Here is a 26,524-nt window from a genome sequence, read left to right as displayed (position 1 = left end):
TATCACTGGTCTTATAATTTATTTAACTTATTATAATCATCCCTGTCTGGTTACTGTATACAGTTTCGCTATTAAGATTTTTTTTAAAATCAAATATAATCAAATCAAAATTCATTATTTCAAATAGGCTTAGTTTACAAGCTATTTCGAAACGTCAAGTAATGATATTAAACTTAAAGATAATGGTGATAATAATTATTCGAAAACTTAAAATTAAAGTTACGAGGGTTCCAAACACGATTGAAAAAGGAAATCATTACTTATTGCGTCTAAGACGTTGTTAAATTAAGAAGAAGGTGGCGAACTATAGGGTTTGAGGCGAGAGTAAACCTCGTTATAACGGCAGTTACTTGATTAATATTTATTGTGATCCACGTTGATTGAACCATTAATCCTTCAATATAATTAACTAAACGCCCAGTATATCACGATTCCACATCGCAATCCCAATAACGTCATAATTATTTAGCCTGTTTGCGTAACACATACTACAAATCCATACAATTTTTAACTTATAATTGTTGGCTGGTGGGAGCCTTCGGCCGTGGCTAGTTACCACCCTACCGGCAAAGTCAAAGTCAAAAAGTCAAAGTCAAAATTCATTTATTTCAAATAGGCTTAGTTTACAAGCTCTTTCGAAACGTCAGGTAATAATATTAAACTTAAGATAATGGTGATAATAATCATTCGAAAACTTAAAATTAAAGTTACGAGGATTCCAAACACGCCTTGGTCCGAGAAGAGCCCACAACCAACTCAGCCAAGGTTTTTTTTTTTTTATTTATCACCATTTTACAAACTTATTTAAAACTAAGCACACAGTCGTATAATACAGTTTAACACCAAGCTTTTTTATCATTTAAATACTCAATACCACTATAATAAGACTTTACTTAAAGCTTGCGTTTAATAGCGTCAAAGACGTTCCGCCAAGCGATTTAGCATTCTGGTACGATGTCGTGTAGAAACCGAAAGGGGTGTGTGGACTCACCCTCCTTCTAAAGAGTTAAAAAAAAAACAAAATGCTGATAGAATTTACTAATATTAATTTACCCTTTCTTATGAGTAGTAGAGAGTGTTAATTGATCAATGGAAGTACTACTGCTGTTCAGTTCAGCTAACTAACAGAATCGATTTGTTTTCGTCTGAAGGGTATTGTTGTGACCGTTGCAATATAACGCATAGTAGGGGGTGTCCCTTGAGAGTCCCCTACCGATTCAATTATAGATTAAGATCTAGAAGTGGTCACCCTGTATCTCAACTGAAATGGTCATTCTGATTGGTTTCTGTTTGTATAAAAAAGGTATATTAGAAAGGAGGGGAGACCCACTATTATAAATAGTTGCAGTAATTTAATATCTAGAAAGGCTAGAACTTGGAGGGACGAAAAATTATTAGTCAACTACATCAGCTATCTCCCGAGGATACGATTACCACAATTTAGTATATCACATGACGCAATACTTACCTATAAAGATTGAAGAGACGTGCTAGCTTAGTCAATTTGGAGGGCGTAGGTTCAAATCCGGGCCGGGGCATGCACCTCTAACTTTTCAGTTATGTGCATATTAAGAAATTAAATATCACGTGTCTCGAACGATGAAGGAAAGACATCGGTAAGAATTCTGCATACTTGAGAATTTTCTTAATTGTCTACGTGTGTGAAGTCTGCCAATCCGCATTGAGCCAGCGTGGTGGACTAAGGCCTTACCCCTTTCATTCTGAGACTCGTGCTCAACAATGAGCCAAATATAAGTATGATGATGATGGATGAATATTTGTCAACCTACCGTAGGACTGTAGGTAGACAAACTTTCAGCTTTTACAAATTGAGTAAAGTTTAGCCATCAAAAGCTTTCGAACCATTGACAATCATAAAACATACTCTTCATTGTACACTATTTCATAAATCGAATCAAATAGTTGTTATTTAGCTAGGGCTGATGAACATTCAAGGAGTCTTGTTTTTTTTTATTTATATAATGTTGATGCTCTCTTTTAATATAGTATCTACATAAACCGATATTGTACGTATAACGTAGTACTACGACCACTTTAACAAAAGTTGTTAACCTTCTTTTAAGCTTCGTTACTTGCAAATAACATTGTGAACTTGGCAGATCTTTAGGTAAAATTTGAAATTGCAAAAGAGAAAAATGCTCGCCCAAAATTTTATTGTGTTTTTATTCATGTAATGTTGATGGTGTCTTTTAATATATGTAGTATCTACATGAACCGATATTGTACGTATAACGTAGTACTACGACCATTTTAACAAAAGTTGTTAACCTTCTTTTAAGCTTCGTTCCTTGCAAATAACATTGTGAACTTGGCAGATCTTTAGGTAAAATTTGAAATTGCAAAAGAGAAAAATGCTCGCCCAAAATTTTCTTTTGTTTTTATTCATGTAATGTTGATGGAGTCTTTTAATATATGTAGTATCTACATGAACCGATATTGTACGTATAACGTAGTACTACGACCATTTTAACAAAAGTTGTTAACCTTCTTTTAAGCTTCGTTCCTTGCAAATAACATTGTGAACTTGGCAGATCTTTAGGTAAAGTTTGAAATTGCAAAAGAGAAAAATGCCCGCACAAAATTGTGTGACGTCGTGTTATGAAAGTTTATTCGACGTTTTGTGAAACTTTCCTATTGATAAATTAAGCTGTTACTCGAGGGATTCGGAAAATTTTCTTTTGATTTTCCGTGTTTTATTTCTCATTGACATAAAATGTTAAACAATGTTCGGCTATGTTTGGTTAATTCGTAAGCATTTTTTTGTTTTTACATCAATTAAAAGTTTTCCACACAGAGACAAAGATTTTTGAAGGCAATTGGTACGATTATTATTATTTTCATACAAGAAGTAGAATAATTTATTTTATCTAATATTATAAAGCTCAAGAGTTGTTTGTTTGATTAAACGCGGTAATCTTAGGAACTACTGGTCTGATTTGAAAAATTACTTTAATTTTAGAGTTTTAGAAGGAAGGAAGGCTATATATTATCACCGTATTTCTACGGGAACGGAAACCACGCAGGTGGAACCGCGCGGCGTCAGCTAGTTTATTATAAACTAATAAAAAAATATATTATATCTAACCCTAGATAAGATTTTATCAAAATTAGTAATTAATAAATGATTTCCAATTTCAGTTAAGAGGATTCTACGAATATTGTTATCAAATATCACAAATGCATTACCAATGTTACATTATATTTAACCCATTACGAGCGTAGCAATCACCGATTTAAGTGTAGTGAACACGCCATCTAACAATTAACTATTCTAATTCTTCACGGAATATTCACGCTATGATGTATTTTGATGGTTCTTGTCATTTTTGTTATTTATCAAGTGAAAAGTAAAACACTATGTTTGATTGGAATTAATAATTTAGTTGTTAATTGAGAGTTAAGTGGTTAGTACACTGACCTACATCAGTTATACCTACTGAAATAATTACAGACATTAGGGAGTACATAATTATATTATACGTAGTCAATTAAAGTTAAAAAAGTCTTAAAAGTTTTAGTCAAGACTTAAAAAAAGTCTTAGTCAAGTAAGTTAAAATTTACAAATAAAATTAAATATATTGCAAAGTACAAATAAAGCTGAATTAGAAAATTTTAAGTATGTACCTTCATTATTGTGTTAAGATTTTTTTGACTAAAACTTGAACGGTATACTTATATCCTAGATTACCTAGAGGTAATTATAAATTTGGCTCTACACATGTAATATTGTGAATTATAGTTATAATCGATATTTCAAAATATAAGGCTTGAAAGCATCGCTAGATATTCCGATAGAGCCAGTGGTTCCCAAACGCCGCTTCTGCCAGATATTAATTGCACGAGAACAAAAGCAAATGACTCGATGGAGGTGATCCTCTGAGGGAGGGTCGACGTTATCCATTCAGCCTGTAGACGTCCACGCGAAAGAGAAATGTTCATTCAAGATAGGAGAATTTATTAGTTTGATTTACGCGGAACTTTCGCGAGGCCCTTTGAAACTTGCGTAAATAGAAAAGGTTCGAAGATTGACGTGTTGGAGCACTTCGTTATTATTGCACGATAGGGCCGAGTGCGCTTGTCACTGTTCGACCTCCATCGCCAGTAGTTTGATTTACGCGAAAACGCCACGTGACCCTTTTCCGCGTACCGGGCAAATAAAAGGTTGACGTTTTTGAGTATTTCGTTATTATTGCGCGATAGGGCCGAGTGCGCTTGACCGAAGTTTGATTTACCTAAATGGGGGACGGGGAATCCAAGCGATCCTTCCGCCATGCCACGTAAATACACAGTTTTTTAAATTTCAAATACAAAAAATATTTTTCTGTGATAACGATAATATACATTTTACATTACAAAATAACTTTGTAAATCATAGTGGAATAAGAATACAAAATAAATTAATTCTTTAGGTATTTTGGATGTTTTAGTATATTGCTGTAGTAAGCACACCTACAGACTAGAAAAACAGAAAGGTCTACCTTTTCATTCTAATAAAGATTATATTTTTCGTGAAAGATATAATATCGCCTTTTAAATTGTATTTTGTAATGTTTTAATACTTAGTCTTAATTAAATAATACTGCTTTATCTAGCAACACTGACTTGTATTTTAGGTTTTACTTTATTAGGTATCATACAAATATTATAAACGCAAAAGTTTGTATGGATGTTTGAATGTGTGTTACTCTTTAACGCTGCAACTATTTAACTGATTTGGCTGAAATTTGGAATGGAAATAGATTTTACCCTGGATTAACACTTTTTATCCCGAAAAAATCCTTGGATTCACGATATTTACGAAAACTTTTATGATTTTGATGGTATGAGTGTTTGTTACTCTTTCACGCCTCGGCTACTGAACCGAATCGCCTGAAATTTGAAGTAGAGATAGATTATAATCTCGATTAACACATAGGCTACTTTTTAACCCAAAAAAATCCATCTATCCATAGATCTCTAGGGATTTGTAAAAAAGTAAATTCCACGCGGATAAAGTCACGGGCGTCCGCTAGTTAATTTAATATTGTGCGCAAATAAATAGTGTACCTATAAATATTAGTAAACCACAGCTTAAATAAATTGATTCTACCAAAATTTTATTGATTCGAGAAAGATTAGATGGGCCTTAGAAGTAAATAAATAAATAGAACCGAAAAACTACCGTTCCATCGTCGGGTAAAAAGGGTCGCAGTTTGACAGTTTTTGAGGAGTTCGTTATTATTGCGCGTTAGGGCCAAGTGCTTTTGTCACTATTCAACTCCTATCGACCGTGGCAAATTTGATATACGAGGCGGATAAACACGTCAGTGAATTTACATTACGTTAGCTTTTTATCCCTTGTTTCAGAGATCAATATTAACGGCTAACAGAAGAGCTAAGTTTAAGCGGTATAGGTTTTACCTATTATATAATTTTGTTGTTAATACCTTGATTATTATCATTAACAACCAATATTCGGCTCACTATTGAGCACAGGTTGCCTCTCAGAATTAGAGGGGTTACCCTTATAGTCCACCACGCTGGCATAATACACTAGCGCGTAAAAAAACATTGTCACATTATTTTACTCAATCCGCAATGAATCAATGAATTTAAAAACATCGTACAGAAATATGTACCCAGAGGTTCATGTATTCTTAAAGAACACTAGTGCGTAAAAACCATTGAATTCTGAATAACCGATCGTGTGTTGGTAGCGATCGGCATGATGTCATGCACATCGCGACCAATGATCAGTTTTATGGGCTGTCAAGCCGTTAACGCCGCAGACACGTGAGATAACTTGATCGTCAGACCGATTGTCAACTTTCACAATTTCATTCAAGAAAGTGCATGCATTGTTAACCCCTAAAAATGTATTTGTCAAAATCAAAATGTTGCATTTGAGAAATAGCCAACACAAAATGATTGCGTTCTTGTTGTCGTCACATTGTTCGCGCAGTGCAGTTAGGTAGTTTTATCTCACACAATTTCAATTTTTCATCTGCAGCTGTCAGCTCGGCGGCGGCAGATAAGTAACGTTCCCGTTCGCGTCGCGTCCCGGCAGGAAAGTTTGTTCCCCGCCAGTTTGTTCGCTCCACTTCCTTTTATAAACTTTTTGTATGAGCTACCCACGCGATATCAATAATTCTTACTATTGCTGCTGCGTCTCAATCGATATCGGTCGCCCTATTTCGCGATATGAAAAGTCAAAGTTCTGCCCTTTCATTATATGACGATCATCCTACTATCTTCACGGATATTAAGACCCAAGTCACATTTCATCATTATTAACCCATATTCGGCTCACTGCTGAGATCGAGTTTCCTCTCAGAATGGAGGGGTTAGGCAATAGTCCACCACGCAGGCCTAATGCGGATTGGCAGACTTCACACACGCAGAGAATTAAGAAAATTCTCTGGTACGCAGGTTTCCTCACGATGTTTTCCTTCACCGTTTGAGACACGTGATATTTAATTTCTTAAAATGCACAACTGAAAAGTTGAAAGTGCATGCCCCATACCGGATTCGAACCCACACCCTCCGGAATCGAAGGCAGAGGTCATATCTACTGGGCTATCACGGCTCTCATCAAAAAACCTATGAATATACGGGAATTCATAGGTTCTTCAAACCAAAGGAGACTGAGGATTACATTTAACTAAATTTAGCTTTCTTACGTAAGGGGCCCTTGCAATCCGGGGGCCCCATATAATTGAATTATCCATTACACTCTCTAACACCACACCCTCCGGAATCGGAGGCAGATGTCATATCCACTGGGCTATCACGTATCTTTATAGTCTCTCTCTCTCTTAAGTCACATTTAACCGTTTTTTAATGTAATCTATAGATAATAGACATTATAATACTGTGTATAACAACCTTCATGGCCTCCGTGACGCAGTGATGCGTGCGGTGAATTTACAAGACGTAGGTCCCCAGCTAGGCCGATTCAGGTTTTCTCAATTGGTCCAGGTCTTGCTTGTGGGAGGCTTCGGTCGTGGCTAGTTATCACCCTACCGACAAAGAAGTACCGACAAGCGATTCAGCGTTCCGATACGATGTCGTCTAGAAACCGAAAGGTTTCTTACCATCAAGTGAGATTGTAGTCAAGGGCTAACTCGTAGAGAATAAAAAAAAAATAAACTTACGTATCCTATTGTAGCCAATGGATATCCACAGCTGGACAAAGGACCTCTTGTGACAATTTTCCAACAACACAGTCTTAAGCCCTGTGTTCAGCAGTTACGATTAGCTTGATGCCATCGGTCCACCTGGTAGCGACAAACACTGAGTGTCTATTGCGGAATCATCTGTTGCTTTATTTGTCATTTGCTTATCCTGTATTTTTTGACAATACAATAAAATCCAAGTTATTAATTTATAAATACAATGAGAATTTATGGTTTAATGAAATGTGACTCAGGCTGATATAGATATTTTTTTAATTTTTTCCATATCTTTTTTTTTTAATATGAATACTCCTTATCCCCTCCAACTAGTCCAGAATGACAGTATTAGAAATGGGTACGACAATAGTCCTGCGAGGAGGGGATTGAATCACCACTTTCTCCGTGTTGAGTCCGAATGCTTTACTGTTGAGTTATTAAGGCTCGAAACTTGACTTGGAATCGCATTTAATTAGGAGATTTGTTGATGAACCGCAATTTACCATAATAATTACCATAGTTATGTAATAATATACTTAGTGAATCAATAAAGTGTAGTGTTTATTTATTATTCCATCAGAATACAATTATTATTTATGTGTGTAAGTAAAAGAAAAAATCACAGTCTAAACAATACACTGTTAGTAACGATAGATTAAACACATTGTCTTACTGATACCTATTGTTATGCTGTTATCTATTGAAACTGTATAGCTATGTAGACAATACTGCGAGGCGTAGTATGCTCGTAATAGGCTCCACAAATATTACTTTGGTTAATACTCTATCAATAGAGGCGCTCCTAATGGTTGACACAATATACGTACAAGTTTCTGTCTCCTATATCCTACGCACAGCGACCTTGATGACGTAGTATATTGGAGTAAATAGGAAGACCTTGCCATTAAGCTGTGCTAAAACCAGGAAAATATTATTATACTTTGATTTTAATTTTCTTCGTACACAGAATATTTGATTACTTGATTAATGTTTTGCTGTTATGACAGAAGAATCGATTAGTTTTAGATATTGTTTTACAAATTTGAAATATGTAATTAAGGTAGAAATACTTACAAATGAAACGTCACTTCATCTTTTAGTAAACTAGAAGTTGATGTTATTTTTAGGAAGCTCTTTCTTTACACGTTACACTCGTTACACGATGAAAATGATTACAACAATGACAACTAATGTTACACGATGAAAACGATTACAACAAACGAAACATCGATTTCATAAAAACAGTTTCGTGGTCGTATACTTTTGATAGAGGGGTAATGGCTAGCGTCATAAAGTAATTCGTCTGCGACGTCATTTTCATCTTTTCAGTAATAATATTTTTGCTCTATTGTGGTTGTAAGTTCTAGTAAAAATAAAGAAAAAATGTACTTTTTCTACTCGTAATACAGACTCCTTTTTCGTTAGACAGTTTTGGCGAAGACGAAATATTGAAAATTGAAATAATTGAAATATTTATCAATCAATTTTTTTATATTTTCTCGAAAGAAAATTCAATGTGGTATATGAACTTTATTCCTAACAGGAGTCTCAAGCCACATATTTTTTTAATTAACTTGTTAAATACTTTACTTACTCGTAGCACAATAAAAACAGCCTGACGTGTTTAGAGTGCATGTAAATCATTAATATTATTTAAAAACAAAAATCACTTTCACATTTCAACTAGCACTAGCTTAGTTATAGAATAATGGTAAGGAAAATCATTCAAAGTTTGGTATTAAAGCCGTGGTTAATATTATTTATAAATTAAATATCAGTGTAGCTTAGTGGTGGGCTACCGCCAAAGCGCGGATTAATAGTATAGAATAAGCTATAACGCAGCTAAGCTAACTGAATAATCAACCATCTTGGGATAAATTAAGTAACAGGTAAAATTGCAATAAATCACTTTCTTTCAATCTTTGAATAAAAAGCCAGTAAAAATATGAGTCTCGTGCTATAGTTTTTATACATATATAAATTCCATATTGCATAATATAAAATCAGCAGTTAACGATAAGCTTATAACCAAAACTGAAGATAAATATTATTAATTCAATCCGTTCATCAATTCCGTTCGAAAAGTTCGAACGGATATTTGTTCGTTTGAAGTTATCGCATCACGATTGTTTGTTATTTCACGGGCAGTTAATTAAAGCTGTAGGTTCTTAGTTTAACTTGGCTGAACTTTACACCGATAACAACATTAATGAAAACTCGTCTAGAATTGGGCAAGTGGCGGTGACAGGGGAGGAGAGAGGGGCGGGCGGGGTCCGTCGTACCGCCGCTTTGCCAGTCCGCTACGCGCTACGGCGAGGCTACGTCGGTGCTACGCCGCCCTCGGGCCTACGAGACCGCGAACCACATGTCATTAACATTTCGGAACCGACCCCCTACCGTAACATGAGGACTCTAGTGTGAACAAAATGAGGGGCGACATGTGTTCAGTGTTCACGGATGTGTTGCCTGTTGTATGTGAAGTTGGTAGTTTCGTTTGTATGGGTGCATTCGTTGATCGCCCTATGCGGTCCCATAGTCACTTCCGATGATTAGCATGACCTAGTTTGTTATATTTACATTATAATACTGTCGCGATGACACACAACATGTGTAATATAATGCTATCTCCGTTTGATTGGACGATATTTGAATGGTTTCAGTGGAGTAAACAAATATTTAATTATTTTCATTTCCGTGTCACACTTCTTGACGTATTTTATTTTAATTGATCATATAAGATATTATAGATATGTAAATAAATAATTAAATTAACACAAGGATAGAACATAATTTTGATTGAAAACATTTTTTTCCACCTTGCATTTAATAACATCTCAATTTAATAGTTTTTTTGTTTTAATAAGAGTGGAGTATTCATAATAAAAACAATATATAATTAATGAAAAAAATATATAAGAAAAGTACACTATCATTCTATTCAACTAAATTTTATTATTAAAAAGTTTAAACCGTGAATGAGAACTTTAGTTAGACCAACATAGATACTCTTAAAACTGTAGGTACAGTTAGATACACACATGAGTTAGCAAGGTCTTATAAAATCGTACTGTAAGCTTACCAAAATAACGCTAACAAAGTTTTGCGAAGAAATTATATGAAGTAAAGCGAGTTTAATAATGATTCAATACAAGTAGACAGTATCATTATCATTATCAACCCATATTCGGCTCACTACTGAGTTCGAGTCTCCTCTCAGAATGAGAGGGGTTGTCCACCACGCTGGCCCAATGTGGATTTGCAGATTTCACACACGCAGAGAATTAAGAAAATTCTCTGGTAGGTATGCAGGTTTTCTCACTTTAACACTGACAGGGTTTCAGGTAGACAGTATGTCAAAGTGTTATAGTAATAGGAACAATACTTAAAAACCACATAGAAGGTTAAAAATAGGTTGTCTTTTTCCTTGATAATGAGCATACAAAATTTTATCTTGACGTTTCAAAAGTGCTTTTAAACTAAGCCTCATTGAAATAAATGAATTTTCATTTTGTTTTTGATTTTGAATTTATAATTCAAGCGTAATAATTGAACAAAAAATGTAAAATTGTTTATTGTATTATTTAATTGTATAATATAATTTTTTTTGTATCTATACTAATATTATAAAGCAGAAGAGTTTTTTTTTTTTAATTGCTTGAACGCGTTAATCTCAGGAGATACTGGTACAAAAATTATATTATTGTTGGAGGTTTGAATTCTCACCATTTTGAATGTAAGCACTATATTATACTCAGCAGTAAAACGCGAAGAAATTTTATTGCTACTCTACCTCAAATAGAAAGACATAAAAGTACGTAAAATTGCACTAAGATTTCATATTTCATCTACTTGAACAGTTTTTTTTTATTTTAAAGTTTATTTCCTATATCGTTAAACATTACCAACATTCCCCTTTCTCTCCCTATTAGTAAGCGAAACATTTGTGATAAGGGAGTGTGGGTTGGTGTTTGCAACAGCATGAAAATAAACCCAGACTTTTCAAAATTTAAACCCGCTTAGCCGTAGAACTAAAAAGGTTACGTATTGCTTTATTAGTTTACTAGCGGACGCTCGCGGCTTCGTCTGCGTGGAAATCAATGTAAACTTTCAACCCCTATTTTACTGCTTTAAGGAATGAATTTTAAAAATTCTTGAATCACATTATATTTCGTATTTTTTTATGATTTTTGTACAAATTTTTAAAACTGTAACTTAAAAAAAGAAGGACTTCCTAAACAAATATTCAACCCCTATTTAAGCCCCTTCCATTTTTATTTTAGGGTCCAAAAGTATCCTATGTTTTGCTCCTAAGTCCCATTTACTATTTTATCAAAATTAATTTTGATCGGTTCAGCCGTTTAGCCATGAAAAGGTAACAGACAGACAGACTTACTTACGGATTTACAGTATTAGTATAGATTAGATTCTACTATACTAATGGATTTACTCCATATTTGTATACGACAAGTAACTAAAATATACTATTTTAATATTAGACATCTTCAGTGTCTAATGGGGACGAGATTATCTAATATTATACCAAGGAAAATTAAAAAAAAAAAAATCCGCTATCGTGTGTCGTGGGAATGGATTTTTAATTTTGTTTAATCTGTACTAAAGTGCGTACCCTTGTTAAAAACCTTGAGCACGCCACTTTATGATTACTAAGATTTACGTCAATTACCTTTCAAAGTTTTGTTTCAAAACAGAGCTTAATTACATGTATTTTAGTTCATGTTTTGATATGTTGTTAGAAGTTAAAACATACTACGAATATTATCTTACGCGAAGGTTTGTTTTGTAACATAATAACGTATGATCCATCAGTTTCAGAAAATTGAAAAGTGTAATGGAAATTAATTAACGGTAAAGGTTTTTTTTTTGGGTCGTATCCATACTAATATTATAAAGATATAAAATTAGTGAGTTTTTGAGGTTGTTGGGGACAATATTTAGATCTACTGAACCAATTTTGATTTTTTACCAATAAGAAGCCACGTTATTTGTAAGTGTCATAGGCCATTAATTTTATACGGAAATGGGAACTAAGTGGGTGAAACCGCAGGGCGTCTGCTAGTATAAAATATTAGTACATAACTAATCGATAAGTGAAAACTTATCGTGATTCGACAATCAACGGCAGATAATAACTTTTAATAAATAAGATAATAAAATAACTTTTAATTTAGCGCACTTTCATTTTGATTAAAAAATATCAGGTTGCTCTTACGGTGATCAAAATTCGACTGAAATTCATTACGTTTTTAACTGTACCAACTGGCACTCAAATAGCTCGCTATGATCCCGGTCATTATCAAGTATATCAGATTTAAACATTAATAATATACCAAGTGCATCTAAGATAAAAATCTCATTTATATTGAAAATAGAGTTCCAGCTCTAAACTGGGCTGTAGATATGGGCTGGGTATACATAGGTACTTGGTACTTGGCACATAGGTACTTGGTAGTTAGGCATATTTCGTAAATTGCGCTTTCTGAAAACCTTATCCCTATGAAATATCCATGATAATATGGGCACATCTTAAAAATGGATGCACACTTTTCACATGTTTATATTTATAAAATATTTAAGAATGAAATATTTTATACAATAACACGAGGAAGGTAAGAAGAAGGTTATTTTTGTTTCGCGAAAATTTTGCACACGTGTTCTCAATGTTGTTTATTAGCTGAATATGAGACTTCTTTCCGGCGAATTTTGATCGTATACTTTAGAATTTAATATCCTGTCTATGTGTCGACTCTATACAAAAATAGAATGAAAAGTAATATGAATGAAAGTATTTGTTTTATCGCATTTACCATCATATAACATTGAAATTCTACACAGAAACTCCTTTCCCTTATACCAATCGGGGTCGGAAAAACATCTTTTTCATTCGCCTTTATTACTCATCAACTCGTCATCCACTCCCTTTACAAACATGTCCTCTTTCACACACTCCAGCCATCTCTTCTTTGGCCTTCCTCTCCTCTCATTACTTCTACTTGCACATTCAACATTTTTCTAGTAATGAATTACTTCCCTACGCAATACATGTTTACGGCTTCATAAAACATATACCTTACCTTATCAGCCGATCGACGTCCACTGCTGGACATAAGGCTCTTGCATGGACCTCCAAGCACATCGGTTCCGAGCCGCCAGCCGCATAAAACATATATAAATCTTTAATTCTCCCGGAAATCTAAATCAAAGTCGCGTTAGTTTAGTCCTTTATTTCTTTAGAACGACTCAACGAATGTGGATTAAATTAAAAAAAGAATCAAAAAATTGCTCAGCAATATAATCAGGAAAATCACACTGACTTTTTATTTTGATATCTTACGTGAACGTAAACAACGCAGGTAAAACCGCAATACACAGGTAGTAAAATATATGGTTGGAGTTTACTATACCAAAACACATTATATTAAATCTTCTACCAACAGAAATAATTAATAGATATTGTAAATTCTCCGACTATGATACATAATAACAAAGGGCCTCCAACATTGATATTATGTTCTTGGAACTAACTAAAGAGGACGCCGAACTCCACAATAAAGAGAATTAAGCCCCGATTTACTATTGAATTATACCGTACTTCGCATTTTCCACGGTAACTTGCGCGGTCTAAATGTTCTGGATATTTGCATACATTTCCCGATTCCACCGTTCTAATAGATGAGCCCCAAAATGTTTAGGCCAAATAACTGAACGGCATTTCTGCCCCGCTTTATTCACCTAAGGTAAATCTTTATTATTACTTTACTCAATTTCTATTGAGTAAAATATAAAGCAGTAAACTCAATTTTATTGGTGTGCTTTTTAAGAAATTAAATATTACGTGTCTCAAACAGTGAAGAAAAAACATCGTGTAGAAACCTGAATTCCAGAGAATTTTCTTAATTCTCTGCGTGTAGTCTGCCAATCCGCATGGGCCAGCGTGGTGGGCTATTGGCTTAACCCCTCTCATTCTAAATTTAAAGGAGACTCGAGCTCAGCAGTGAACCGAGTATGGGTTGATAATGATGATTTGTTAATATAAAATCGGCTCACGCTTGACAACATTCTCACTTGATAGTAAGTGTAGATGTCGGCCCAAGGTGGAATTCACTTTCCTAGAATACTAATACCCATACCTATAGTTATCCATATAGCGACATATTATTATAAGTACATTGTACATAGTAGTTAAAGTGAATCAACAACGACACAGAACAAATTAACCTACTCCTAAAATCATGTCTATCAAACACTCAATTATTTATTATTAATAATATTAAAAACAAGCAGACATCATGCAGTCTCAGCTACGTAGTTTTTGTTAGCGTAAGAATACGGGAACAACCTATACCTATAGCCTTAAACATTCACAAATGACGCAGCTTTCTATTGGTGAATTTTTTTTAAATCGGTTCAATGTATCCTGAGACAATCCCGTACAACCTCGCAAATTCACAAATTTTACCACCTTTTTAGAATAATAGTATAGATAATCTATTCACAAAATTAAATATCTGTAATATTCTACTGCTGCGAGTATATTTGTTAAAATGTTCTCGAAATAACACAAACTGTTGATTAAATGAAAATTAATTTACTTTATCGTCATTCCTGAAAATATTGCTGACAGACGTTGAAAGTGGATTGAAGACTGGCTTTGTGTTTTCGCTTATTAAGCAGACATCAAAAAGAGAGTACTCGAACGAGACTTTTACACCGAAAATTGTGTTGATAGGTACACTTCGTCTGAATAGAGATTTATTCATTCACTTAAAGTGTACACAGCTACAGAACTTAAATAAATTGTCGACTTGTGATATACTCGTACATTATGTAGTACATAATGTCGAAAACGAAATCAAAATCATTTTACATTTTCGTTACAAGATAGATCTATAAAATTATTTTTTCGCTAGTACAAACACGATGTATGAGTTGAAACTCTTTATTAAGATCTATGGCATAAATTCGTAAGAATAGTCTGAATTTTTTGAAATTAGAATATTGACGCGTCAAGCGTTAGCTTTTAGCGTTGTCTGTTCTGTGCGTCTGACCTTAATTAAACCTTAAATTTCTCTCGAGTATACTAAGACAAAGTTCACTCGAGTTTAAAAATCCCACGTGTGGCACCATCAAAATCTGGTATTTCTAATAAGATCGGATGGAATTTAACGGCGTTCACCGTTATTTTGAGATTAGCCATTATTCATAGAGACATTGTATTACAATAGTGCGCAAAACCGGATGTACTCAGTATTCACTCATATTCATACTTAGATGAGTTCCTGAGATGTACACAGAGAAGACTTAGTGACATGAGACATAGAACCGAAGGTCGCTATTGATGATTTCTGGACAGCAAAAACCTTTTTTACTTTTTTTTGTTACTAAAGCCGTGACTAAAGCCGTGGGATTGTTGCTCAACAATATCTCTTGAAAACTGTCAAAGCAGCTAATTAAAAAGCAATAAAAAATATGTAAAACTAGCGGACCGCCCCATCGTTTTACCCACGTATGAATAAGGGGACAAAATATAATCTATTTACTCGGCAATAACGTAGGTTACCATTTTTTTTAAATCGTGAAAGTGGTTTAGGCTTGAAAGCGTAAGTAACACACACAAATATGTATTTAAAATATTAAAGGCGATTTATAAAAACGAGCCTTTACTGAAAATTCTCTGAATAGTATGCTTCATCTCCTTGTACTTTAAATAGCCGTTAGTAAAATATTATAAACATAACATTTTAACTAGTTAAAATAATACTATGATGTCAGTTTAAATTAGCTCAGTTTAAATGCATTTTATAAAAGTTTTTAGTTTCAGTTTTAGTTTTAGTCTGTGCCTAGCGCTCGTGGTGTGCTTAAGCTTATAAACTTTTTCATGGAGCTTATTTTAAACCACTTTTATCGCTTTGGCCAAAGCATTTTACACTTTCAGAGAATCTAGTTCATATTATTGCAATTCCTTAAAATCAAAGCTACGAAGATTCTAAAGGCGATCAATCCTTTTCGATCATTTTTCTGTAATCCCATAAATTTCTTATCATCTATATTAAATAATATAAAGAAGTAAAGTTTGTGGGATTGTAAGGGGTAGTCTCTGAATCTGAAAATCTTATATCAGCTACACATTTGCCGAGTAACCGAGGCTATATTATTCCCCGTATTCTCACTGAAACGGAAACCATGTAGGGAAAGTCGCAGGGCGTCAGCTAATCTGAATGTCAGTAATAAATAATCTTTTAAATGTCAATAAGTATAGAGTTTAGACCATCCATTTTTGGTATGAATAGAATTTTTTACTTAAAGATGATGATGATGATGATGATGATGATGATGATTAAGATGATCAATACCCCCATTCCCCTCCAACTTCAACTAGTCGGGAAAGACTGTATTAGTAGTGGGTACGACAATAGTCCAACGGGGCGGGATCGAACCAGCACCCCTCGGCGATGAATCCGACTGCGTTGCCGTTGAGCTATTGAGTTGGTGTTGCGCTATAAATTCTAATCTTTAATTTAAATCATTTGCGCGAAGTGTGTAAGGAATAAAATTGTTTTGCAATGCTCGGAAAGATGGCTATCTCTGTGGTGATAAATATGTTGGTAGCATGCACAGTACTCCCTCTGCTGTTGTTTTATGTACAATGCACCAGGGTACTCAGTGCATGCAAAATAATTTAAATAGTTTATGCACCTACGAGTACGTTTATTTTGATTTTTTTTTTTCGTATTTCTATTCGATAAAAGCTTAAAAAGAGCATTACGTAAAGGGAAATCCTACTAATATAAACGCAAAAGTTTGTATAGATGTTTGGATGTTTGTTACTCTTGAACGCCGCTATTACTCAGGCCAATTGACTGAAATTAAGAATGGAAATAGATTTTACTTTATATTAACACATAGGCTACTTTTATACCGAAATGGTCCAATCCGTGGTTTCCCGAGTTTTGCGAAAACTGATGATTTTGATGATATGAATGTTTGTTACACTTTCACGCCTCGACCACTGAACCGAATTAGCTGAAATTTGGAATTGAGATATATTATAGCATGGATTAACACATAGGTTACTGTTTATCCCGAAAAAACCATGGTTCCCGAGGGATTTGTGAAAAACTAAATTCCACGAAAGTCGCGGGCTTCAGCTAGTAATAAAAAATGAAGAGTTTACATGAGTTTTATTAACTTAATTTAGTCTTTCTACCCCCATTTCGTTATATTTAGTAGAAAACCTCAAACCATATTACAAAGCTATTCATTCAGGTCGTTTGGTAATGGTAATACTTTAAGGGTAAACTGAGCTACAATGACTTTGTTTTAATATTTGAATAGTTTCATGTCATTGGCTACAAAAAGTTCGGCTTCCTAATAAGAGACAAATCTGGTTGGTCACGCCAAGAGGAGGCCCCCAACGCCACATGACAGTGGTATAAATAATTTAGTTGATTAGAGGTTATGACTGCCTCGTTTTTCTCTTAGGCTAATAGTTATGCTGATGATGATCTCTCTTCTTAGGCTAATAGTTACGATGATGATAATTGAAAGAGGCTATAATGTGTATTTTTCATTTTAAAAAACTCATGATTTTTTGAAACGATATTTGCTATTTGAGTAAGTGCTCAAACAGCGTAAATGCATAAAGCTCGAAGTCTGAGAAGCTAAAAAAATAGCTCACATTAAATAGAAGGCGGTTTCAATGTCTTTCTGCGTTCGAGAATTCAGTCTTGAAAGTGTTGCATGCCTTTGCTTGACCTGCTTTAGATTTTCAAAGCGTTGTTCAAGATTTTTTATAAGATAGACCGTTGAAAGCAAATAGAAAGAGACTTCGTTTTTGCAACTTCAAAAAGGATTTTTTGTTAGTAAATTAAAAAGAATCTCTGGGTGCTTTTAGTCTATTGTTTATTTATTTATTTAAATATAATGTATTTACGGGTTTTTAATTTATTCGAAAACAAAATTTTTTAGTTGGACGATTAAGGCTCTCGGCATATGTTACCTACCTCCCAAATCTACCATATTTACCATTGTTAGGATCATGGGACTTATAAACTTTCAGCTTCCATAAAATTATTATGGTATGGTCTTTTAACCCGCGATGCAAAAAGAGGCGTGTTATAAGTTTGACGTATCTATCTGTCTGTAGCACCATAGCTCCTGATCGGATGAAGCGAATTCTATTTAGTTTTATTTTTGTATGAAAGGTATGAACTTATGGGCAATTGTTCTTATACACGTTTGATGAAAATCGGTGAAGTCGTTTAAAAGTTCTGGGGTGGTGGGTGGTGGGTAGGTGGGGAAAATAAAAAACGCACTGAAAAAGAATATCGATGACTTGATTGAGAGTGTAATTAATAATTTCATGATCTTCGGGGGTTTTCAAAATTTCAATTATGATAGTTTTAAGTTAGGTAGAAAAAGACGTTTGACTCGATTGACCAAATGTAATAACAAAAAATCATCATCACATGTTAATGTAAATAGTCTTAGGGAGATTCTTTTGGATTTATCGATTTTTTTAAAGCATATTGAAATGTAATTGTAAAACCCCTTAGTTAAACTAAGTGAGAAAATCTCAATTCCATTTCAAAAGAATATTATAAAGAGTCTCTTAGATCCTGTGACATTAATATTTTTCATTTTCTTATAAATCTTTTATGAGAAAATCTTAATTTGACGAGGACTTTTCTAGGACGACGCTTTTATATGATGTACATTATTTTTGTTTTTCTTGCCTTTCAAAGATAAGATTCCGTACTGCGTATACTCTATGAATATTTTAGTTATAAAATTAACATAAATTATAATACTTGTAATAAATAAAAATAAAATCGTGTGTTAATGTTTGTCACTCCTCCACACCGCTACTACAAAACAGATTTGGCTGAAGTTCGAAATAGAAATACCTCGAATTAACATTAAAACATAAATCTTTTTATTACGGAAAGAAATATAAATCTCGCAAAAAAATATTTTCAATTGAATTGAAAAAAAAAACTAATTTCTTATGAATAACGTATCCTCCAGTATATAGATAATAATGGCAAAGGAATTTAAGATTTCAGCTATCTGGAAAAGTTTTTTTTTTTATTTTCTCAAAATACTTTTATTTACAAATAAAGGTTGAAACGGCAATTGCGCTAAAACCTTTAAAAGATTTAGTGTTACAACTGCCAGATCTCTACATATATTATAACGTGGCCTACGTGTTATTTCAGATTATGAATTCGGATCTTTTAGCTATGGCTAACTTGTAAAGAATAATGAAAAAACGCTGTAACTTATCCATCATCACATGACACTCACGCACAATACTTTGTATTTACAATACGATAAATAAGAATATTATAGTATACTAAGTATAATAGTAACAATAAGTAACAGTAATAATAACTTGTTATTGTTCCGATAATTAAAAGCTTCGGGCAACATTTTATGAAGCTTTCACTTAACTGTTGGATCAAGAGTCGGATACAGAAAGCAGTGATTCTTGAGACGGCGCGTATTGTGAGAAGGTTCCTTTGGAGCCCTGACCGCCGGTTGCTTGGGCACTCAAATGTCCCAAAGCGGGAGAATTGTTTTTTTTTTTTTAATTTTTAAGTGTTTTGTATTTTATTTTTATATATAAACATTGTTAAAAATTAAAAAAGACTAGTAAATAAATGAGAGTAATAGTAATACTAAGTAAAAGTAAAATCTCAACTCAGCAATCACATTAGATTTAAAACCAACGTGTTGACTATCACATTACTATACCTATGGGATAATCCAGTTTCATGTTAAGACTTCGCTGACATGTTTGTTTTTAACTTAATTAATTGTGACCGAATGTACTACTGACCGCGGGGACTTATACTCCATTAAATTATTAACTTCACGAAACGACACAACTTTTCCTTTTAAATAATTATCTTTAACGCCATAAACTGCCGAACATTAAATGAACACGACAAAAACAAATATTTATAATGAATTCAGTTTGTACTTAACAAGTGCGCTCTTAACTTTTACTTGTGCTTACATAAAGACACACGTGGAAATTAGATTTATGAGCAAACAAGCGAGGAAAGTTTGTTTACTCACGTTGTTACTTCCTTGTCTACGTTATCCGGTAGCGACGAGTGCGGGCATTCGTCCTAATACAAAAGATAAATACCATCGCTGAACAAGAGAAGTAATTGAGATAAACAGATGTGTATTCCACTCTATAACTTTCGGCCTCTAAATGTAACACATAACAAAATCAACGAAGTTTATCTTCCGACTTATACCCCTTGTATCGTCCCTATATTTTATGTGTACAAACATTTCCTTTATGTGCGTATCGTCATAATATTCAACAGTCAACGTTGATAGCATTATATCCGTTCCGTGTTCCAGAGTGTCCTATTTTATTATCAGTGATGTCGTCTCTGACTAAAAATAAGTTCAAATGTGGCGAATAAGGACTGAAGATGAACAGGTCGGGCTACGATTACAACGTGCCTGTATCTACCACCTACTACGCGACGAACTCGCGGCCCCCGCAGTATGAGCGGGGATACGGGCAGCTCGCTCCGGTTCCTCTTTACAGCCCCTCCTCACACCCTCTCTCCAATTACGCTGATGTGTATGAGGGTAACAACGATACCACGCTCCGAGCCGAAGAAAGACACTGGTATATAGAAAACCACAAAAATTTGCAAAGCAACTACAATGGCACTCACGAAGCCGTGTCTCAAGAGACAAAAATTAAAAAGGAGGAAGAGAAAAAAGCCGACGTGCAAATTCCTAGGTCTGAGACAGCGCAAGTCAGGCAGAGGAGGAAAGAGGACCGGTGTTCGTGCGAGTGCTGGCCCACTTCAGACAATAATGGCGTGCAAGACAATAGTGGTAACGAAACTACGAGGTCGTTATCGGGCGTGGATATGGTGGCATCGTACGGAGTGTACGGCAACTCCCAAGAAGACGACAGCTCGGGGTTTGCGCGTATATCAGAGAAGAATACCACTTATGGCCAGAGAAGTGAAACTTCGGCACAGGGCGTGATAGTGAACCAGCAAGGCAACAGCGCAGTGGTGCGGTCAACCAGTTCGACGGATTCCACTTGCAGCAAGTGCTGTCCGTGGTCGAACCCTCAAGCCGCGAATTCGGAAGACTATTGCTGGATACACTATTGCAAACCGACGCTAATAGTGCTTCTATTGTTATTTTGTTTAGTATTGTTGGGCGTTTCAACAGGGTTTTTACTAACAAATAATTGTGAGTATTTTATAATTATGAGATTACTTTTAACACGCTTTTATTATAATTTGCATATTTTATTTCATTGTTGTACTAGACTTACTAAATAAGTAATTTATAAAACTTTAGGGCCTGCGCGTTGATGGTAAAGCTAGGTACATTTGTTGTTGGCGTTGTAATGATTTTAAATACACCCTCATCTTTAGTCATTAGTGATAAAAAATAAATGATAGATAATGTTCACAGTGACACATATATATAATAATATATATAATATATATAATAGGTTGCCTCAGTTAAATATTTTGAATCATTAACAGCAAATCAGAGCATATAGCTCTATAAAAAACATATAGATTTATAAAATGTTATTGATAGGAATTCCGTGATCAGCCTATCAATCGTTGTCGTCCCCATACATTTATTTCAAAGCGTTAGCGATTGTCGAAAGAGAGTTGATATTAAACATGGTTAGACCAGCAGCAATATCTAGTAACTAATGCCCTACGCTACGCTTTTGCCAGATGATAGTCTGCTCTTGGAGATTAACATGTACATAGATAAATAAAATGCACAAAAACAAAAAAATAAAATATTTTTAACAAAAAAATTGAACCGACTTCAAAATCACAAAAATAAACTAAAAAGCGAAAAACAACATCGTATGTGCTACCTCCTGATCACTTTGAAGTATTAAATAGTACATACGTGTCGAATTGACAACCTCCTTTTTTAAGTCAGTTAAATAGAGTGGCGCGTTATTTTGGACCTACAAGCATTTATATAACTAACTTCAATAGAACTTGAGTTTGTCACATTTAGTTCAGAAAAAGATTTTAGCTAAATTTATTTTCAAAATCTAACTAACTATTCTAACAGACCATTGACATTTCACATGACCACTCTCTAAGATAATATAAGATAAGACAATCATATATGGCATCAGCATAAGTATTTTGAACATCTTAAAAAGCTGTTAACATCGATTATAGAGGACAGTAAGTAGTTGTGATGAGGTTCCTCGCTCTGAGACCTGACTTGTGAGCCGAACATGCGACCGAGTGTAGAGAAATAGACTAAATGTCCACTAACAGTGGCGGAGTTCTCCAAGTCCCATCTCTTTCGTCCCAACGCAATGTAAGAGATAGCTGTATTTCCGGTTGTGGTTGCGCTGATTAAGGCTCCTGAGTCAGTGAGCCTTAGGCCTTTTAGCTTCGCAAGTAATAGAGATGGGACAGATTTTTAAATTGTATATAAATTAGGATTATGCTAATAATAAAGCAATTTTGTAAAAGTAACAAGGTATCTGCGATCATTATTTTCGGAGCTACAGGGATTTAAAGTCAGATTTGCGATGCTGCCACGGATCCCTGAAAAACGCCCCATACAAAATTATTTACCCTAATCTCTATACTCTATACTAATATATAAAGCTGAAAAGTTTGTTTGTTTGTTTGTTAGTTTGTTTGTTTGTTTCATTGTATGCGCTATTCTCAGGAACTACCGGTCTGATTAAAAAAATTCTTTCAGTGTTAGATAGCCCATTTATCGAGGAAGGTGACAATCTTATCTTATCTTATATTATCCCCGTTTTCCTACGGGGAGAGGTTCCACGCGGGTAAAACCGCGCGGCGTCAGCTAGTGCATCATAAAAATCAATATATTCAAACATAGTCATCATCCTCATTGAATTTTTATTAGTTTTATATAATATTTCTTAAGAAATAAATATGTAGTAAATAGAAAAGCGATAAATCTGGTACAGTGGTATTGCTTATAAAACAATTTGGACCATCTTAGAGAAACGGAAGAAAGTTACAGCCTAATTACGCGTTCCCGTAGTGTAGGACCCTTAATCAAACAAACTATTCAGGTTAACATTCTGTGAGCATCGTGATTACGTAATTGATTTAGACGTTGTTGTGATGTCCATCGTAGAATACTATCTTTACTTAATTAGCTATTTTTATGAGATGATTAAGTAACCTAAGTATATTTGACGTTTAAAAATAGATTCTTAGAATAATCGTAATTAAATCACTAATTTTTTTATGACCTCTGTGGCGCAGTGGTATGCGCGGTGGATTTACAAGACGGAGGTCCTGGGTACGATCCCTGGCTGGACCGATTGATGTTTTCTTAATTGGTTCAGGTGTAGCTTCGGCTAGTTACCACCCACCGGCAAAGATGTATCGAAAAGCGACTTAGCATTCCGATACGATATCGTGTTGAAACCTTTGCATCTTCGCTTGCCATCAGGTGAGATTGTAGTCAAAGTCTAACTTGTAAATAATAAAAAAAAATACATCACCACAGTATTAAAAAAGCACAAATTTACATACAAAAAACAATAACTGTATATAGGTAAACGTCGCATCGCAAGTATGTAAACAAAGCCATTCTCAAGTAACATAACTTTCAGTGTATACGGCAAATATAACGAGTACAACGGGAGCTGTAACTCGATGTTAAATAAAACAATGCGGAACACGAAGGCGTATAAACAGAGGACTTAAATCGTGCATTGCCAAAGCAATATAAATGATAAGTGCTGTTTGTATGGCCTACGCCCTTAATTCACAGTTGATTCTGCTGAAATGAAATAGTGAGGTAAGCGAGCGGGGCGCGGGGTAGCGTTCCGCTCGTTTTTCTCTCTGACAGAACATTTATTTTAGTGGCACTTTGCCCGCCGCGTAGGGGGATTTTCAGTTGCAACGGAACTATGGGACGAAATTTAAACACTAATCCCGATAGCAACCTTTTTTAACCCCTGACGTTAAAAGTTTAACGTGTTAAGTTTGACGTGTCCGTCTGTGGCATTTTAGCTCTCACATGGACCGATTTCGATGCGGTTTTTTGCAAAGCAAAGTCAGCTCTATCCAAAATGATGTAAGGCATTTTTAATATTGAAATAAAAATAAACAAGTTTTTTTTCTTTTGATTCACCTCACATATTGTAACACGATTAAAACTTTTGTGTTAAGATAGAAAGAAATCCTAGCAAACAAATCGTTATTCTAGTTAATTTAATGACCTTCGGGGGTTTTTCAGAAAAAATCATTTCATTTATTAAATTATCCAATCCGCATTGGCCCAGCGTGGTGTACCTACTATTGGCCTAACCCTTCTCATTCTGAGAGGAGACTCGAGCTCGGCAGTGATCCGAATATGGGTTGATAATGATGATGATGACACAAAGTTAACATTTACTAATTTCTATATTAATGCATCAAACGAGTATGCGGGTCACCTGATGGAAGTCATAGCCACTACCTGTATATATTGTATACATTTTTTTATAATTCTTTTAGTTTTTTTTTTTAATGGTAGGTAGATTTACTTTTTGTTTCTTTTTTTTAATGGTAAATTAAGAATTGTATTAAAAGAAACGCATTGAGTTAGCCTGTAAGTGGGGTGTACTATGTAGCATATTACTTTTTAATGCATGTTATGTTTAATTAGTCATAAAATATTTTTAACAAAAAAAATTAACCGACTTCAGAATCACAAAAATAAACTATAAAGGGAAAAATAACATCGTATGTGCTACCTTCTGGTCACTTTGAAGGTGGTGCAAAGCCAGTGACGTATTAATTGAATTCGTTTCTGAAAGAACCACGGGATAGAACTGTCTATAAATGCGAAAAGTTAATGATTTAATCGGCTTTAGTCAATGTCATAAGTTTTTTGTATGTCAACGTTGGCTTCCGAATAAATAAATAAATAAAATATATTTGGTGCGGAATTAGTTTATCCGTCCTATATATAACCTTATATTGTAGTTCAAAATTTAAAGACGATCATCCAGTGTAGTAAAAAAAAGAGCAATATTCAATTATTTAAACAAAGATATTCATTTCATTTTAACGGGAACTCCATCCATTTCCAGTTTTAATCCATTCACTGACATTGTTCGGTAAAAAATACGCATGTTATTACAATACCTTTTTATACATAATACAATAAAAAAATATTAAATAAAAATGGCATAGTAAAAGCAATAAACCTTGTCGCTTGCGAAATGCAATATGCGATATATAATTTTTCCCGAACCGAAATTCCGAATAGAATGCATAAATAAAACTGGAGGTGATTCAACTGATCAATAAAAGTAGGTTATGACAACATTTGATTCACCGGTAACGAAGCCTTACTCATGCGGATATTTGCTAAACCAGCGCTTGTACGTACTATTGCTACAACGGTATAAAGTTGTGAAGCGTTCTCGAACTCTAGTCGATTGTGTGTCGAAAAATCGAGAGTGATTGTATTATTTGTAGTATCACTTGAAAAATAATGGTGACGACAGCTTAGTGAGTAAGATTTCGGCCATTCAGGGTTTCCAAGATTCTTGGCTTGAATATAACTTCGAAGCTACGAGTATGTACGTTTTAAGCAATATGACTTGCTGTAAAGCCTGCAACCGTGAGAGTCAGAGGCGTAGCGTGCCTTGGGGCAGCCCTGTATCTAAATTTGTAGGGGGGGGGGGGGGGCAATATAAAGGTTATGAAAAAGGTTATGAATATACGGGAATTCATAGGTTTATATAAAATTATTTATACCTGAGGCATGAATATAGTTACTTACTTAGTAGTAAAAGTAATATTTTCGAGAATAACTTCGGACATAAAAAGTATTTAATTTTCCATTATTATCTTAACTACGAGTACCATTATTGATTAAGAGTTAAAACACTTTAAGCAAAGGTTGTACAACTAAATTTTTCATCACATTGACACCCCATAAATTACTTGCTTAGAACAGTTATATCACGAGATACGAGTAATTTAGGTGTCAACCGCATTTTTGCACGTTTTTTTGCAGATTTAGTTGCACAACCTTTGTTTCATCATCACGATGATGATGATGATGATGAAACAAAGGTTGTGAAACTAAATTTTTCATCGCGTAAATACCCCATAAACTACTTGCTTAGAACAGTTACATCACGAGACACGAGTAATTTAGGTGGCAACCGCTTTTTTGCAAAGCGAATTAATTTCGACTAGCAGTGACCGAGGGTGGGGACCGGGGACTGATTCACGGGTCTCATTCAACCTTAGCTTTGGAGCAAATGGCTAATCGATCGATTAATTTTCACGCTGTTCGAG

The 26,524-nt window shown here is 34.4% G+C and overlaps 1 protein-coding gene across 5 annotated transcripts in view; it reads left to right on the top strand.

Moving 5' to 3' along the window:
• LOC112053591 (agrin) overlaps positions 1-26,524 on the top strand; it is a 168,465-nt gene that overhangs the window by 74,940 nt on the left and 67,001 nt on the right. For 3 of the 5 annotated variants that reach the window (XR_008252101.1, XM_052889090.1, XM_052888958.1), the window contains exons 1-2: positions 9,489-9,652; positions 20,571-21,431. The exons of 1 other annotated variant lie outside the window; for it this stretch is intronic. Coding sequence is in view for 3 of the 4 variants with exons in the window: in XM_052889090.1 (XP_052745050.1) it covers positions 20,645-21,431 (787 nt within the window). In the remaining variant the exon portion in view is untranslated. Of the gene's footprint in view, positions 1-9,488; positions 9,653-20,570; positions 21,432-26,524 lie in introns of those variants that run through there. One more of the 5 variants, XM_052889004.1, reaches the window with a different exon arrangement.

The sequence above is a fragment of the Bicyclus anynana genome, chromosome 1 (genome assembly GCF_947172395.1).
Source record: "Bicyclus anynana chromosome 1, ilBicAnyn1.1, whole genome shotgun sequence".
NCBI lineage: Eukaryota > Metazoa > Arthropoda > Insecta > Lepidoptera > Nymphalidae > Bicyclus > Bicyclus anynana.
Note: the sequence above shows the minus strand (reverse complement) of the source record. Positions and strands in the feature narration are given on the sequence as shown.